General features: G+C 36.3%; 1 protein-coding gene across 3 annotated transcripts in view; it reads right to left on the bottom strand.

Moving 5' to 3' along the window:
* Positions 1-16340, bottom strand: part of ZNF521 (zinc finger protein 521) — a 307230-nt gene that overhangs the window by 109495 nt on the left and 181395 nt on the right. For 2 of the 3 annotated variants that reach the window (XM_090285695.1, XM_090285693.1), the window contains one exon: positions 15682-15766. In XM_090285695.1, coding sequence (XP_090141821.1) covers positions 15682-15766 — 85 coding nt within the window. The remainder of the gene's footprint in view (positions 1-15681; positions 15767-16340) is intronic. The other variant, XM_090285694.1, reaches the window with a different exon arrangement.

Below are 16340 nucleotides of genomic sequence, written 5' to 3'. Positions count from 1 at the left end.
AAACATCCTTTTCCAATCTCTCTCTTACAAACATCAGACTCCAACATAAGCTCCCTGGTTTTCACTTCACTTTTACACCATCTCTCTAAGCTGCTGGAAACCCATTAAACACAAAACAGGGAGTGGTGCACCAGTTAGTCTTTGGTTGGAAAGGATGGTAGCCAGTACATGTCTACACAAAGACATGCATGCCATGTGTACACACATATACACACACACAGAAAAACTTAAATACACAGAAGACAAAAATTTCTTTTAAAGAAAGGCCATTGAAAAGGAGGAAACCATAGGCACTGAAAGAAAAATTGAATTACATTTCAGAAATCAGCCATACAATTTAAGACCTTTGAAATGAATATACTTAAAATTTTAGTTTATAACATAACGTGTGATAGTTCAAGCTGTAGACAAGGTAAAACAGCCTTTAAAGAAAGTTAAAATTGTCTTTTCATTTAGAAGTGAACAAACCCATAAGACATGGAAGATTACAACATTTTTCTTAAAAGACACACACACTCGCACACAATTTTAACAAATGTATCATTACTAAGATAATTAAACTTTTTCAATAGTTAAAGAAGTTAGTTATCAAAACAGCCTGGACACAGAAAGCACTTTCTACTATTTCTAGGTTTTCAACATCACACTTATCCCAAGCGATGGTGACTTCAGCATAACGCTGCAGCAATCCTATGATGCAGGGGACACAGAAATAATGTCAAAGGCAATTCTTCACAGTTGGATCTCACCACATCAAGTGCAAATAGTGAACTTACACATGAAAATGCAGTTTGCTCCTCTAAAGTATACACTTTCATCTCTTGCAAAAGAACACATTCCTTTCCACCGCCTCAAGGTGAAAAGGATAGCATCTATCATGAGTGCAGGGAATGTTTGAAGGATTTAGAAACAATCTTTTCATAATGCTCCTTTTGGTGAGGAGTTATGAGTTACTGAAAATTCATAAAGATTATTAAGTTTACATCCTCACAGAAGACCTGCCACTACTGTATCTCTCCACTGTCAGCATCCCAGCCCAGAACCATTGAGAATATGTCTCTGGTTCAGGATGCTCATATGTTCTGTGGCATTACTTTTTCAGTGCATAATAGAAAGAGTCTGTCCCATTCAAAATACAGAACAACAAGAATAAAAAAAACAACAACAAATTACTTCCAGTGGAACAAGCCCACAATATCTACAATGAATTTGTTGTTCTATCAATAATCCTTTGTGTAATTTTAACAGGTAAGTTTCTATTGCAGCAAGTCTACTCCACATGGTCAACCTGTGCCTGAGCCTGCTGGGCCATATGAGTGATTACCCTGTCCCTCAATGCCCTCAGCCATAACCTACTGGGCACCCAACCCCTCCCAGTGAGGAAGCTTCTGGAACAACAGAAAGCTTTCCTGCTTGATGAATTCCAACCTCACAGCTCATCTAAACTGAGCCTATGGGCTTCATGGTTTTCCTTCTTACTTTTCACATTGGTCTATGGGAAGTTATGAAACATATTTTTCTAGTCCTCCCAGGAGCAAGGCCAGGTTCACAATTTGACCTCAGAAACGCAGCTGTCCCGCAAAGCCAGACAGTCTGATAGAAATGAGTATTAGTGCTCTCTGCCTGGCCTCACACAAACTATAACATGCAGCATGGAGCAATGTTACTTATGAGAAAAGACAAGCAGTGGATTTGTGGGAGAAAAATAATGGGGTTTAATCACATGAAAATATCACAGGCATACAGCTCCTTTATAACAAGCTGCACACCTCAAGTGAAGGCACAATATTCTTATGAAACTAACCTTATAATTTATAATGGACTTTGGACACACCCAGAAATTCTCCTTCCCATCATGTCAATATTCCCCCAGGGGATGATTTTACACACACACAAACAGACAAAAATATCTATCTATGCCTCAGATAGATGTCTTAGATGTGTGAGGCGTGATCCCAGGAACAGTGCAGGATCATGTGAAAGACTGTCACAGACTAATTAAGGACACTGCTGCCGAAAAAGGAAGGCTGACCCTGCAGTCTTATTTACACAATTTCCAGCCAGAGGGCTATAAAGTGGAGCCCCAGGGGGGCATTTCTATCTGAAACCCAAGGGCACCTGCATTAAGGAAACTGGTGTAAATGAATCCCTTTGCTCAGTGACAGAAGAAAAGACACCAATACTTCAATTATCCTGGTGTGGAATATATGTGCTGACCATTTTGGACCCTATATGAGAAGACACAGTTACTTCTTATTTATTATGATTATTTATACTTCACTATGCATTCCATTACAAGTAGGACATTTTGAGGCAACAATGAGAAGCTCTGTAGACAGAAGGTAGTGATTCAAAAATTGCAAAACTTCAGCTTTCAAAAATAGCCTAAGTGACCTCTTGCAGTACTCTGACCACTCTGCAGCAAGCAGGAGGCAACCCCTGTGAAGAGCGAATTCTGGCAAAGTTCTCTCTTCACAGATGATGCACAGCTTAAGCTATAATGAGTTTTTGGGTTACAAATGCTGAACGCATTAATATTCCTTGATGATAATTATCACAGTATAAGCACCTTTCCCAATGTGAGTAGCATAAAGCAACTGAAGCAGCATTTTTACTACATTTGAAACAAACTGGAAAATGGGATTTTCTTCTCTTGTAACCTAAGGTCAACATACATCAAGCACTGCATATTAACACACCTATATGTGAACCCTGTACCACGTCCCTTCTCTTCTGCTTCATGTACACCAAAAGCTAGCTCCTTATCCACTCTTTATTGCAAAATTATTGAAAGGAACATATTTGTGATACACATAATTTCAAAACAAGATGTATACTTTCCCCATTATATGAATCCTATGTTTCTTCTTCTGAAAATACAAATAGCAAATAAGATCAGTAAGCCGTGTTTTACAGATGAGATGTGTCTCTGTGCAATTGGAACGAATACTGTGGTCACTGGCTGCATATAAAACAGGATGAAAATTAGAATCAAGCAAATAGGCTCCTAGAAGAACCAAAAATATAACATACAAATCTGAACAAGCTACCAGCTTTTATCTTTACACTTCAAAACTAGTAATACTGTTAAGCGCTGAAAGGTTTAAATGTGAATTCTAACCCACCAACATGATGACAGTAATGAGGTCAGCATCATATTTACTGGCAATATTTTCACATAAGGTTCCTAGAAACCAATTTTCATTCCAGATTAAAAGAAAAATTATTGTTATTTGGATAATAACTATCAAATATTACAAGGAAAAAAAGAATAAAGATAATCTATTATGCATCATATCGGTGTGTGCAACGTTATCTATTATTCAGCTATTTTGTCATAGCATACTCAATATAGATACTGAAAAGATTTTACTTACTATACCCCAATTTGCCTTGATAATGTGCTCTAAATGGGCTATAAATTGATTTTCTCTCACCTCTTATTCTTCCTTTCCCTCTATTCAGTGAAAAAAGAGAAAATGTCTATTCTAAAGCTCAACTGATGCTAGAAAGGCTTAAAATAATGACAATGCAAGATCTTTTTGTAAAAACATGCTATAATGTCATTTTAGTACTCTATGTAAATGATCCCAACAGCACTGACTTTACGGTGGCAAAATGAAAGCCACTTTGGACCCTTAATCCAAAGAGTGTGAATTGATTGAGGTGTTTTGTAGGTGTGAATCTGCTGCACTCATGTGTACCATGTTACCCACATTTCATTTAGAAAATAAGCCACGCTACAACTGCTTCAAGTTCTCTACCATCATTTTTACTTATGTGCTGCAAAAATGTCTTCAAATCCCATTTGAATTAGATGGCAGGGTTATGAGGGAACCTTTACTAAATATTTAACAGCACTATAGGCTTATTAAATACTATAATGCCAGAGCCATGAAAGCATGATATACAGTGCTTGCCTTCTTTTTTAAACTTAATGTTGGTGCTCATTTTGAACACTCTGCAAGTCCATTCATCAGTAGAACTGATGCATTTTAAAAAGTCCTCATTTATTAGCAAATAAATGTGGTTAGAGAACCTTTTCAGTGTAGAAATGACTAGAAACCTATTTGGTTTTACTGTGCAAAATTTGCTTTACTCTGGCTAGAAAAAAAACCTCACAAAACATTTAAAAGGTCACTTTGAAATAATATGCAAAAGCTAAAGGCACACAATTTCAAATAAAAAGAAAGTTAAGGTGTATTTGGTTCCCAGAAATATACATACACCAAAACAAGACAACAGATTTATAAGCAGCTGATAAGCTACACATTGTTCTCAAATCTGGAAATAGTACTGTATTTCAAATATGTATCACATAATAAGATTAACCATTAAGACTGTTGCTTTTGACCATGGCATTGTTGGCAAATGACTTCATTTGCAACTATGCATAATTACTTTTTTTTGCATATACTATGATAAGGTATTTTTAACTAAAACTATGTTTTTTTAAAGTTAATTGGAAAAATTTTAGTCTATTCCAGTGCATAAAGAGTAGAAATTCTCTCTGAAAAAATACTTCCACTCACAAAGAGATATAGTATGATCTCATTTAAAGACAACTCTCTCTCCCACCAAGGCCTGCAGAGTGAGCATTTATCCTGTAAACACCGTAACAATGATTATTTGTCCTCTCAGTTCTCAGTGGAGACTCTTGCTTTTGAAAATGTCTTGCGGTGACTTGCTAAATTCAGGCTATTTCAATTAGTATTACTGCACATTAAAAATTAATTGCATTACTGAGTGGATTAAGGTTTAAATTTCAATTCTACAGTATGTGCACTAGAAATGACAGCTAAAAATCAATGTCCTTTGGCCCACAATCGGAAGTGTGTACAGTTGGATAGTGAGGGACTGGCATCACTGGCCAAGCAGTTTTAAAAGACTTGATAGTTCAACTGAAGGTGTGTCAGCTCCAACTCTAGATTTTAGTTTGAATGCTGCACAGTAGCCCAGGCTTAGAAAAGGAAACAGAACAACAGCTGCATGAACAACTGGGAAAACAAATGGACACGGGGACTAAAATTATAATACAAAAGAATTAACAGTGACCCCAAATTCACATACAATTATCCCTATATTAAACCTTGTTCATAACTCTGTTCAATAAGAGCACAATGTCTCTGCCTTAAATCCACACTATTTTTTTATTAGTTATTGGTTGACAGAAGTTGGTTGGGGGCGGAATACTCGCTATTTTGTTAAGAGAAGTTACTAATATATACAATATTCATAATGACTTTATGTTTTAATGAAACCCAAGAAGATATTGAAAATACAAATCTTTTCCTTAAACAGTAATACCATCAAATTTTCTTCTGTAAATTACTAAACCTTTTTGAGGGAAGGGACAAAATCAGTTGGACATCCTGAGTATAGAGTCACAACATGGACATGAAATATTTGAAGAGAAATCAGTCTCCTTTTGTTCATAATAAATTTGCTCTTTTAAGAAGATAAGGATGAGGAACTTTAGAAGTGAAGTCGACAGTAAAACAGCATCAATAAAGAGCCACAGAGCCACCAGGATATCTGGGTTGGGAAATGAACGGTGATTGGTATGTGCCTCAGAGAAAAAAAAGGATGCCTGCATGTTCCTCAAGATCCCCTCTGTGTTGCAAGTGGCCAACAGCAAGTTCGGCAGCAAGAGAGTAAAGAAGATGGGAAGTAATAATAACAATAAAAAGAATAATCTGGTGCAAATGGGCCCCAAGGTGTAGTAGTCATCCCCGTGCAACAATCACCCTTCACTGCAATTTACTGATGTTGCTTCATTACAATACAGCATAGCATATAAAGGGGTAATGTACAAAGTGCACGCGTGGTTTGAAGCAGCAAATGCCACCCTAGCAGCCACGGCTAGGGGAGCCAAGTCAGACTGTTCGAAACTAAAATTACCTGCAAAAGCATACTAAACAAAGAAATGTAACATGTACTTATACAGCACGGTGATCAATTTGGGGGGAAAGAGGATAAAAAGTGGCAGAAAAAAGTGTGTTTCCTTAATGAAATATTACAGGCATTTCAAATGATCTGAGTTAAAACGCCCTTTGAAGGGGTAACAACTTGTTCAAAGGAAAAGATAAAGAAAATGATGTTTCCTCTTTGGAAAATATAAACCAGCTCTTGGATTCCTATTCTTATTCTCCATAAAGTGAACTGAGTATTTTGAGGTGAAGTTGGACACTGCACATTCAGCTTATGATTATTTAAAAGAGAAAGTGATTAATTTTCTGATTTTTGCCTGCTGTAGCTGAAGGTCTTACTTTTCAGTCAGTGCCGGAAGAAGCAATGTGTTAAGGGGAAGAAGAGATTCTTTCTTCACCAAGGATCATTGAGTATGTCATTGGTTAATTCTTGTTCTATGCTCCTCATTAGCATTACTCTCAAGTTTCTGGTTATCATATCCGAAATATTAAGACATAATAATTACGAAGGTGCAGATAATTGGATATTAACCAGAACATACTTGACTGCGCAGGAGGTAGGGCCCTGCTTAAACTAATCCTGAAATATATTAATCACCAATTAATGAAAGTGTTTCAAATTCATTTTCTATTATAGAACACCTCCGAGTATCTAAGCTTTTCCTAACAAAATGACTTGGAATAACAGGGAAGAAATAAGGAAGATGGTCCCTGGCTGGGGAGTTCAGTTGGTTAGGGTGTCATCCCAATATGCCAAGGTTATGGGTTCAATCCTCGGTCAGGGCACATATAAGAATCAACCAATGAATGCATCAATAAGTGAAACAATAATTGATGCTTCTTTCTTCTCTCTTTCTCCCTCCCTCTGTCCCTCCTTCCTTCCTTCCCTCCCTGCCTCTCCCTTTCTCTTACTCTCTTTATTTCAAATAAATAAATTTTAAAAAACTGATCATGCCTTGAATTAATTCTTTGTGGCCTGCTGTCAGTTAATCATGAAAATATATAGTTAAAGTCGTAATTACGGTTTTTACAAAATCTGATGGGAAGAACAAGAGACACTTTTCAATATTCAATGGCCTTGGTTTAAATTCCAAATTTATCCCTTTAAATGGCAGAGCCATAGGGAAATATTTCATCAGAGCACTGTCATAATATTATGGGAGATTTTCTGCCTAGACATCTAGACCCCCGACTTTACAGATATACTCTTAAGATATAAAACCAATTAATGGGAGTCAGAGAAGTCCAGCAAAGACATGCTTTGTACATAGTAAACAGTAAGTAGTAAGAAGTTGATGAATATATTAAGGGATAAAAACATCGAAAAGTCACCACTAAAGAAAAGAAAAAGGAAAGCAGGCAAAGGAACATATAGAGAAGAAAAGTCACATGTCTGTGCAGTCTACGTAGCTGAGAGATTATGTCTGATACATCATAGATGTTTTATTAGTTTGGCTTTGAAAGCCCCCTGTAAGCTCCTGAGAAAAACATTTTTTCTTTTGCATATTCACTGAGTTAGAGAAACTGCTACAAAAATGTCATTCATCTGGAAGGAGAAGAATAAAATTTCTAAGTATATTAGTCTCACAAAAGGATTCTAATATCTTTTAATACTTAAAAGGTATATTTCCCTAATATTCTGAAAAACTTACATTTTTATGTCTGAGGAAACAGACTGTTTGGATTAATACAATGTAAGCCAAGGGTTGAAATGATGCCATCTCTATGTTTTTCCTGTCTTTATTCACTTAATCTGATGAAAATAGTAAAAAAAACTCCCGTTATCTCAGAGCTGTTGTTTTTATTCAGTTGTTTGTTGATTTTAATTTTAATAATTCTTAAATAAGCACTCATAGCAAATGAACTAAAATATGCAGGCAAGTAGGCCCTTTTATCAACAATTTTGCCATAGAAATACACAAACATTTCAATGGCTCTTCATTAGCAAACAAATCAACAAGTGATATTTTAATGCATGACTTTATTCCGTCTCTGTGGGGACCACAGTTGAGAGTGTGATGTACAGTACAGAGAAAGGAATCATCCGCCAGTGTCCCAGGGCTCCCTCCACTACGGACTGCGCAGCCTCTGCTTAAAGAGTGCATTTAATTGACTGATAGACAGTAGCTTCTTTGTTCACAGAAGACAGCGAAGTAATGGCAGCTTGAAAATCGTACCATCTACAGGGTCTCCTGAGACTAGTAACAGGGGGATATGTGTCAGGAATAAATAAATAATCTAATTATTAAGCCACTTCCTGTCAAGTTAACTCCAATTTGTTGGCTTTTGAAGGCAACAAAACGAGGCATTTTTCCTCATTATGCTTCTCTTTTTATACCACTGGTAATCACAGGCGGATTAAAGGGTGCCTGATTGGTTTTTTTGTCAAGGAACTGAGAAGCAGCCAACAGTACAGAAAAACAGAGTTGGGGTTAGAAGAAATTTCATGCTTGTCTCCTTTCCAGCTCCCTAACAGCCCACATGGCTGCCCCATACAGAGCTGCCAGCTGTACAGCAAATGTGTACCCCTCCAACTGAGGCCTACCGGGCCACAGGCGCCATCCTGAGAGCTGTGAGATACCTTGCAATCTTGGCAGGTAGCTACTGCTGTCATAGGCATAATTCTAAAGGTGACCTATGAAACCCCATCAGCTCACCAAATGCAACAATATGAGCAGCTGAAGTTCGACACCCATTCTCCATATTGGCTCCCTTTCCTTTGTTTAATGCTATTAATGGCCCTGAAACTAGGAAATAACCTATGGAAATAGGTCATGAGGGACCTTTTCTCTAATCAGCTCTGAACTGATCCTGTAAAAAAACAGATCACGATGCACATGTGTATATGGACGGGTGTGTGCAGGGATCTGTATTTTAATCTCTTGCTGATGACTTTTTTTGTCCTCCATTCAGAAATGATTTGCAAACTTCATTCAGAAACATATATCCACATTTGATAAACATATCAAACAGTGAGTGAAAAACGGATACACTCGTAGCATATTCTACAGCAAGTCAAAGTGAGGACAAAATGAGAGCCAGCAGCCCCAGCATTGTGTCTCAGCCAGTCGCACGGAATTATCTTTCTGGCACAGGCTTCCTTCCCTGAGTCTCTGTATGGAGCCTAGGAAGGAAAGCTGGCATCCAGTCATTCCGCTCCAGTGCCACATTCTTCTGAGGCTCCTGGAAAAGCAGTGTGTTCTAAAATGTAACGAGAAACTGAATCTTCAATCTATCTGTGGGCTCAGTCAGAACCCTCAGTCTCGCAGAAAATCAACATCGCAAGACACGTCTAAGAGGCAATGTTAGAGGCTTGTAAATTAGAAACTCCACTAACTGCCAGTATTTTTTTATTCTTGTAAATCAAAGCTATTAGATGCAGGCTAAAATACAAAACAAGGATAAACATTCTGATTTGTCTTTTAGTAGCTTAACACTGACATTAAAAGATAGGCTCAAACATTTTCTTTAAAAGCTGTTTAAGAAATAGGAATCCAAATAAGCAAAATGAGCTCTTCAAAACTGGGTCTTATTCCAAAACGATTTTTTTAAGTTCGTTTTAATTTAATTTTATTTTATTTTAAATTGCCTTTGTCTTTAGGAAGGTGGATCAGAGAGGTGCAGCGTAAGTTCCCGTGGCCTCACTCGACACTCGGTAAGCAGTGTAGCTGGGTTCTATTTATGCCTCTGTATGTCCTTTCTGAACACATCCTGAATTTTTGTTAAATTGTGCAGATAATTAAACCCTCTTCATATTTACAGTCTGCTTCATTGGTACCATGAATTCTGTTTTCGGTTACTGTCTGCAAATTCCCTCTCTGAACAATTTCATACTAAGCAATAACACTTCATTTTACATAAGTTTTATCTGATGTCCCCATACAGAGCTGCCAGCTGTACAGCAAATGTGTGGTTCTCAAACTGAGGCCTACCGGGCCACGGGCTCCATCCTGAGATCTATACGGCACCTTGCTGTCATTGGCAAGCTTTCCCTGCTATCACTGTGACCATCGCTCCACACTGCACACAACTTAAAATCATCTGATTATTAGAATTTGTGGCCCGCACTCCATTTTATCCTTTATTTAATCTATCCCCAGATCACACATTTGTTTAAATGTTTTGGCTGGTTTACAAATCATGCAGCCATCTGCACAGTAGGTGTGACACCATTTTTTAGACAAAAGTTAGGTTACAAACAAAGATAAAGTCATTTGAAATGCTTTGGTGTTTTGTTATTCTGCCTGGTTCACTTGGACCAACTCTAAGAAATAAATAGAATTATCTGTGTAAATCGATGAACATCTATGAAAAACAACACCCAGCAGAATGCGGAGCTTGCTCCATTACCTACGTTAATATCATGACAGCTGAGGAGAGATGACCTGGCCCACTTCTCATCTCTCCTGTACAGATGGCTATTAAAGAGAAAGTATCCCTTTTGTATGGTCCATGTAGAAACCCTTTATGGGCTTTTCAAATAAGCCAGCATTGCCCACATGAGGGTAGCTTTCTGTTACCATTAAACTGCCCAGATTTCATCTTTTTAAATCCAGCTCTTGATGAAATAAGCCAGAATCTCATCATATTTAACACCAAATGCTTGTTTCTTAATTCCCTGAGTTTTGTAAGCAATCAAATGAAGATGACACCCCCCCACCCCAATTCAACAGTCTTCTTGTTTAGAATTAATGTAAACTCCAAAGAACCTAATGACTTTGAGCTTCTTAGGATAATGCAGGTATATACGTATATAGACACACCCACACATATATGCATTATTATAGATTCATTTCTGTTCTTCTTCTTCTTCTTTTTTTTTTTTTTTTGAATAGCCAATGAACGTTGAAAGTTTAAAGGGCAACACGGCCCTCTATCTTCTTATGCAGGAATCCATATCTTTGATATTTTCCCTTAAGACATATAAAATCCAAAGCCACTATAGACCTAAAATATTGCCTTTAGTCTATGCTAAAGCAAGAGCACTCAAGCTGAAATGCTTCAGAGGTGATACTGAATGTCACAAAACTATAATGAAGATTAGTCACATAGCACACTATCCACTAAAGAAATGGAAGGAAAAGAAGGCCATTTGTGACCTTAGGCATCAAGCAAATTGCAGAATGTATAAATGTCACTTGCCACAAAAACAGACTAAAATTCACCACACTGTACAAAACTGATTAATACATTGTTTTCATCTTGACATTGGTGATCTATATCATGTGTAACATAACACACAGGGTACATATCTTCTCAGGTGCGCTGTAGAAGACTTGAATTTTTCATGGTCTTTTAAAAATTATAACTACCTACAAATCACTGAGTATTAGAGATTTGAATAAAAATAGTCAATATCTTAGCATCAGTGTTTTCATATTAGCTGTCATTTAGAGTCCTAAATTCTAGTTTTGCTTTTCAAAAAGATAAATATATTGGCTTCTCCCAAATGCTCCAAGCATCACCCTAGATCCCTCTGGGACATGTTTATTAGTGGCTGTCTCCAGTTTTTTTTTTTTTCCACAACACAAGGTAATCTGCCACCTTAGATACAATTTTGCTATTACAATATGGGTCTTTCTGATCAGATGAAAAATATAAAAATATAAGATACTAAGTAACAATTTCTAAGTCACTTTTTAAAGATAATTCTTATTTAAATGATTTGTAGCCATTCCCGTCATATGTTCCATCCAAGAACTCTGAAAGGGAGGGCTGAAAATGGCCACAGCTATATCAGACCACTTGCCCTCCAAAGTCCATGACGGCAGCAATCAGTTCCAAGGATAATGGCATTTCTCCCCTTTGATCATTTCTTTGTCAAACTGACTGGCCTTCGATGGTGAGTGTACTGCTGGTTGTCTACCACCAGCCGCTCGCAATTTGCTCACTATGTTTCACGAGACAGTTGTTTGTGGCTGTTTGGAACACATTCATCTCTTTGGGGATTTATGCGCTAGTTGCAATGCCAACCTCTGTAGTGATCGAAATTTCTTTCTAACTAAAATAGATAATTAGAGGCTGGTAATTATTGGTCAAGAATTATCAGAGTGAAAAAATTAAGCTTCCCATAAATAGTTCTTGGCAACGTCATCTCTTTATATTATCGCATGCCTAACAGCCCTTTATTCTGAGCACTTACAAATTTACTCTACTGCTGTTGAGCCTCATAATTTTATATGAGGCAATTCCTTTGCTGGGTTAAACACATTTAAATTCTCTGGTTTCATCTCTCTCTGTGCTAAACCATAGCAAATAATAATAATAACAAAAACCTTAAAGAAGAAAATAATAAATATTTCCTATGCTGATAGAAAAAGACAAGTGAATAATGAATTAAAGAACATAATACACAATGGCTTCTTTCTGGATTCTCAGGTCAAAAGCCAACGTAAACTATGTGGAAGGAACAAAGGAAGACAAGAAAAATTTTCTCATCTGTTCAGACTTTGAAAGAGGGAAGCCTTTTCCCCAGGAAAGCTGTTAAAATGTTTTGTAGCTCTTTTGTGTGTGTTTGTGTAAAGAAGAAAAAAAGCCCCTAAACAGTCACTCATCTGATTTCTCACTGAAACTGTGTCAAAATGTGGTGAAGAGTGAGGTTTTCTTTTTCTTTTTTTCCTTAATAGACATAAGTCAAATCCCTAATGTATTTTTGTTGAGTAATTATTCCTGCAACTCAGACCATGTGTCCACACCTAGCTGCAAAACGTCACTTAAGCAGAGCGTCTCCACTGTGGAGTTGGTAGAAACATTGATGGTTTTCCTTACACAAATGTCCCAATGGCCTAAGACCAGCACAACCAGAAAGAAGTGTGGAGGTTGCTTGACATTGAAATTGCATTAGAGCATGTGTGCTACATCTTATCTTGCCCACGGACACGGACAACAGTGTGAGAAATGACTATGGAAGTGGGGGGCGAGCTGGGTGGAGGGAGCAAAGGGGGAAAAACGGGACAACTGTAATAGCATAAGCATAAACCATAAAACATTTAAAAATGAAAAAAAAAAGTGCTACAGAGAAGCAAATGCTAATGATTTGGTTAAAGAAGGAATTTAAAGTTACACCTCTTTGAGTCATTTGCAGACTTTGTTTTCCATCAAACGACATAATCTTTCCTTCAGACTGATTGAAATGTAAAACAAAATCTGTAAAAACACCATATACCCTCTCAATAAAAAAGAGTAAGAGGATTTCAGACAGCCTCTAATCCCTCTTTCCTGCTAAATGTCTAGTTGAGATTATTTTTTGATTAGACAAAAAGCATATACAGATACACAACCTAAAAATACCTACCCTCAATGGAGGTATTTTAGCCAACAAAATAATGCTGCCTGCCTCATTTGAAAGACTAAGTATCACACTGGGATTTTAAAAAAGGGTATCTTAGCCTTTGTGACATCCTCCCCTTTCTCTCTCTCTCTCTCTCTCTCCCTCTCTCTCTCCCTCTCTCTCTCTCTCTCTCCTTCTCTCTCTCTAAGGGAGTTTAAGGACTTGGATGCATGGTCAACAGATAGAACAATTAAATAGATGTTATTCATTTGTTTAGGCCTTAGTGCAAGAGAATTACATATTTTATTATTAAAAATAGCATGAATATTAAATAGCTGGGTCCTCTGTGAAAAGGAGAATTTGCTTTTCTGATGGTGAATTGTTAAATGCTCAGATCCCAAGAGGAAGTGAGTGTCAGGTTAATCCACTCTAAGGTGGAAGGGAAAAGCTTTGGGAAACCACTAATGACGCAAGGAATTCAAGGGAAATACAAAGGGAAGGGTATAAAGCAGTTTGAAAAGAAGGACCAGGACAAACCAATGAACATTATGGATAAATGATACTAAAACTGGAAAATCAAAAAGTCCTCTCATGCCCAATGTTCAAATCAGATTCTATATATGCACAAGAACATTAATATTATGGCAAAAATATATTCAATTGCTTTATTTGGGGCCTGGGATAAATCATAAGTCCAAAACCCAAAATAAGTTTACATTAATTACAATTAATAAGAAGCACAAACCACAAAGTTTCACTGAATTTTCAATAGCTGCAAATAAATGTTTTCACTGATGCACATGTAAAACTGTAGCACAGGAGCAGAATTATGAATGATTGCCACCAATAAACAATAAATTCTACCCAATAAATAAAGAGATGGAAAATGACATACTAGCATTTGTCATTTGGCAAGAATTCATTCTTTAAACCTATCCCTCCCCCCTAAAAACAGTTTTGAAAGTTTACATAGAGTATTCTTTTTAATGAAAAATAGAAGGTAAGTGCAAGAAAACACATTATTTGAAAATCTCTTACATGTTGCCATCTTTTAAATACTCAGTAAAGTTGTCAATATTATTCTGTCATATTTAGGAATATGCTATTTAATGTATAAGAAAATCACTAATAATATCACTACTTAAGTACGGAAAATATAAACGATCAATATATTAGCTGTTATTGTGTACATGTCATTTTGCACAATTAAGCACCTACTCTTCTATAGTCAATAATCCTCCTAGAGACCCATCATTTGAAAATTATAAAGAAAATCCCATTGAAAAACTATTAATCAATTTTCCAACATGCTTTTGAATTTATCTTTATTAATATCTACAAGAACCTTAGAAATTTTGTTATGGTTGATTTTAGTAATCAGTAATGATAGTTGGAGCAAGCCTTCCACTGAGCATGCTCAGAGTGCTGCTAGTTGGTGTATAATAAACATGTTTACCCCCAAAGCAAGCTCAGAACCTAAAATGTTGACTTTTCTTTCCTGGATTAGAGTTTGATAATCAGGTTAATTAGACTTTTTAATATTAAGTCACAATTATTTATGGTATTACAAAATACCATGAAGTGAGTATGAAATAAAAAATTCTCATAGTATAAAAACACAACTGAGTAACAAAAATAGTATAAAGAAACAGCAATTGTCATTTTACTAGTAGGAAAAGATTTGCTTGATAAAGCTTAATTGGCTGGTAAAACTCTTAGTGTTATTACTAAGTGCTTATCAAATTAAAAAACATAGGAGGTAACCCCAGAGGAATTAAGGGATAATGGGACATTATGAATAAGTGAAAAAATTATTCTTTTACCTCTAGCCCATATGATTATTACAAAATTCCTGAAAACACTGGCATACAATGACTTCAGAGTTCTCTACCCAAACCACTTTTATAAGATCTATGTAAAATTCAGTGGGAAATAAAAAATTATTACTGAATTCTTTACATGATCTTTTTAATCATGATTATTTCCAGGCTGTTGAAACCATATATATAAAACTAGTTTATGGCGATTTAAGTTATTTATGTTTCCCTATCACAAAAACTCACCACTTAGATTTTGATACAAAGATGCTTAAGCAACACACAGCAGTCCCATTACCATAATAACTTCTGAAATTAAAACCTGTCTAAAACTCTATGGAAAGCTAACATCCAGTTCATTAACCATTCCTGTTAGTTTTCAATAATGCAAAAATGATTAGAAGTTTAATTTGTTAATCACTTGTGTTTTGACTGGAGTAGACATATAATCCTCAGCAGAAGTCTAAACTAGCCCTTGCAGAAATAAAATGTGGTAATGCCTTATCAGGCCTAATAATAGTAATAAAAAAATCAATCATGCTTAGGTAAAACATTGATGGTTGAACAATTAATTCATCTTTAACTCTGTTTAATTATATAGGCATTGATGTACACAAGTAGAAGAAGAAAATATATCTGTAGTAAGGTTTAGAGTGTCACTCACCAATCATGTGATTTGCAACATGAACCTGAATATCCCATTCATTGTAGAAAACCATCTGACACTTGATGCACTGATAGGTCTTCTTCTGAGAAAACAAGAATAACAGAATTACTTAGACACATGCACTTTATATTGCTTTGTTAAACAAACAAACAAACAAACAAACACCCCCAACCCTACTCACAGCTCTATTTTGAGATGCTGGCCTTATATATTTGCTTACTAAACTACTGCGGGGCTGCTTGGGCAAAGTTCCACCAGTTCCTGATGAAGACCTTGTGGCTTGATCTCTATACACTATACTTTAAGTTGAAAACAGTTGGAAGAAATGAGGCACATAATGATGGCATAATATACTTTTAGAGATTCCTAAACGCAAAACAGGAGTTAGTATTTTTGAGAAATCAGTAACATGTGGCTCCTGAGTTTCAGAAACCAATGTTTTTGAAGGTCAGGCTCTCATTCTGACCAAAATAACTGTGGTGTTTCTTCCAGAAATCCCCAAGTTAAATGGCCAATAAATTAAGATCCATGAACTCTATCTAAGAGACTTAGAGATTATAACTTTTAGCTGAAGTCCGAAATCTAGATGAGGTTTCAGAAATTGCTGAGTACCAGTATTTAAATACATATTTTCTCCTATAAGGAAATCATGTAAT

This window comes from Furipterus horrens, unplaced genomic scaffold (genome assembly GCF_987537825.1).
Source record: "Furipterus horrens unplaced genomic scaffold, mFurHor1.1.pri manual_scaffold_8, whole genome shotgun sequence".
Lineage (NCBI taxonomy): Eukaryota > Metazoa > Chordata > Mammalia > Chiroptera > Furipteridae > Furipterus > Furipterus horrens.
The sequence above is the reverse complement of the archived record's forward strand: the minus strand, read 5'-3'. Positions and strand labels throughout refer to the sequence as shown.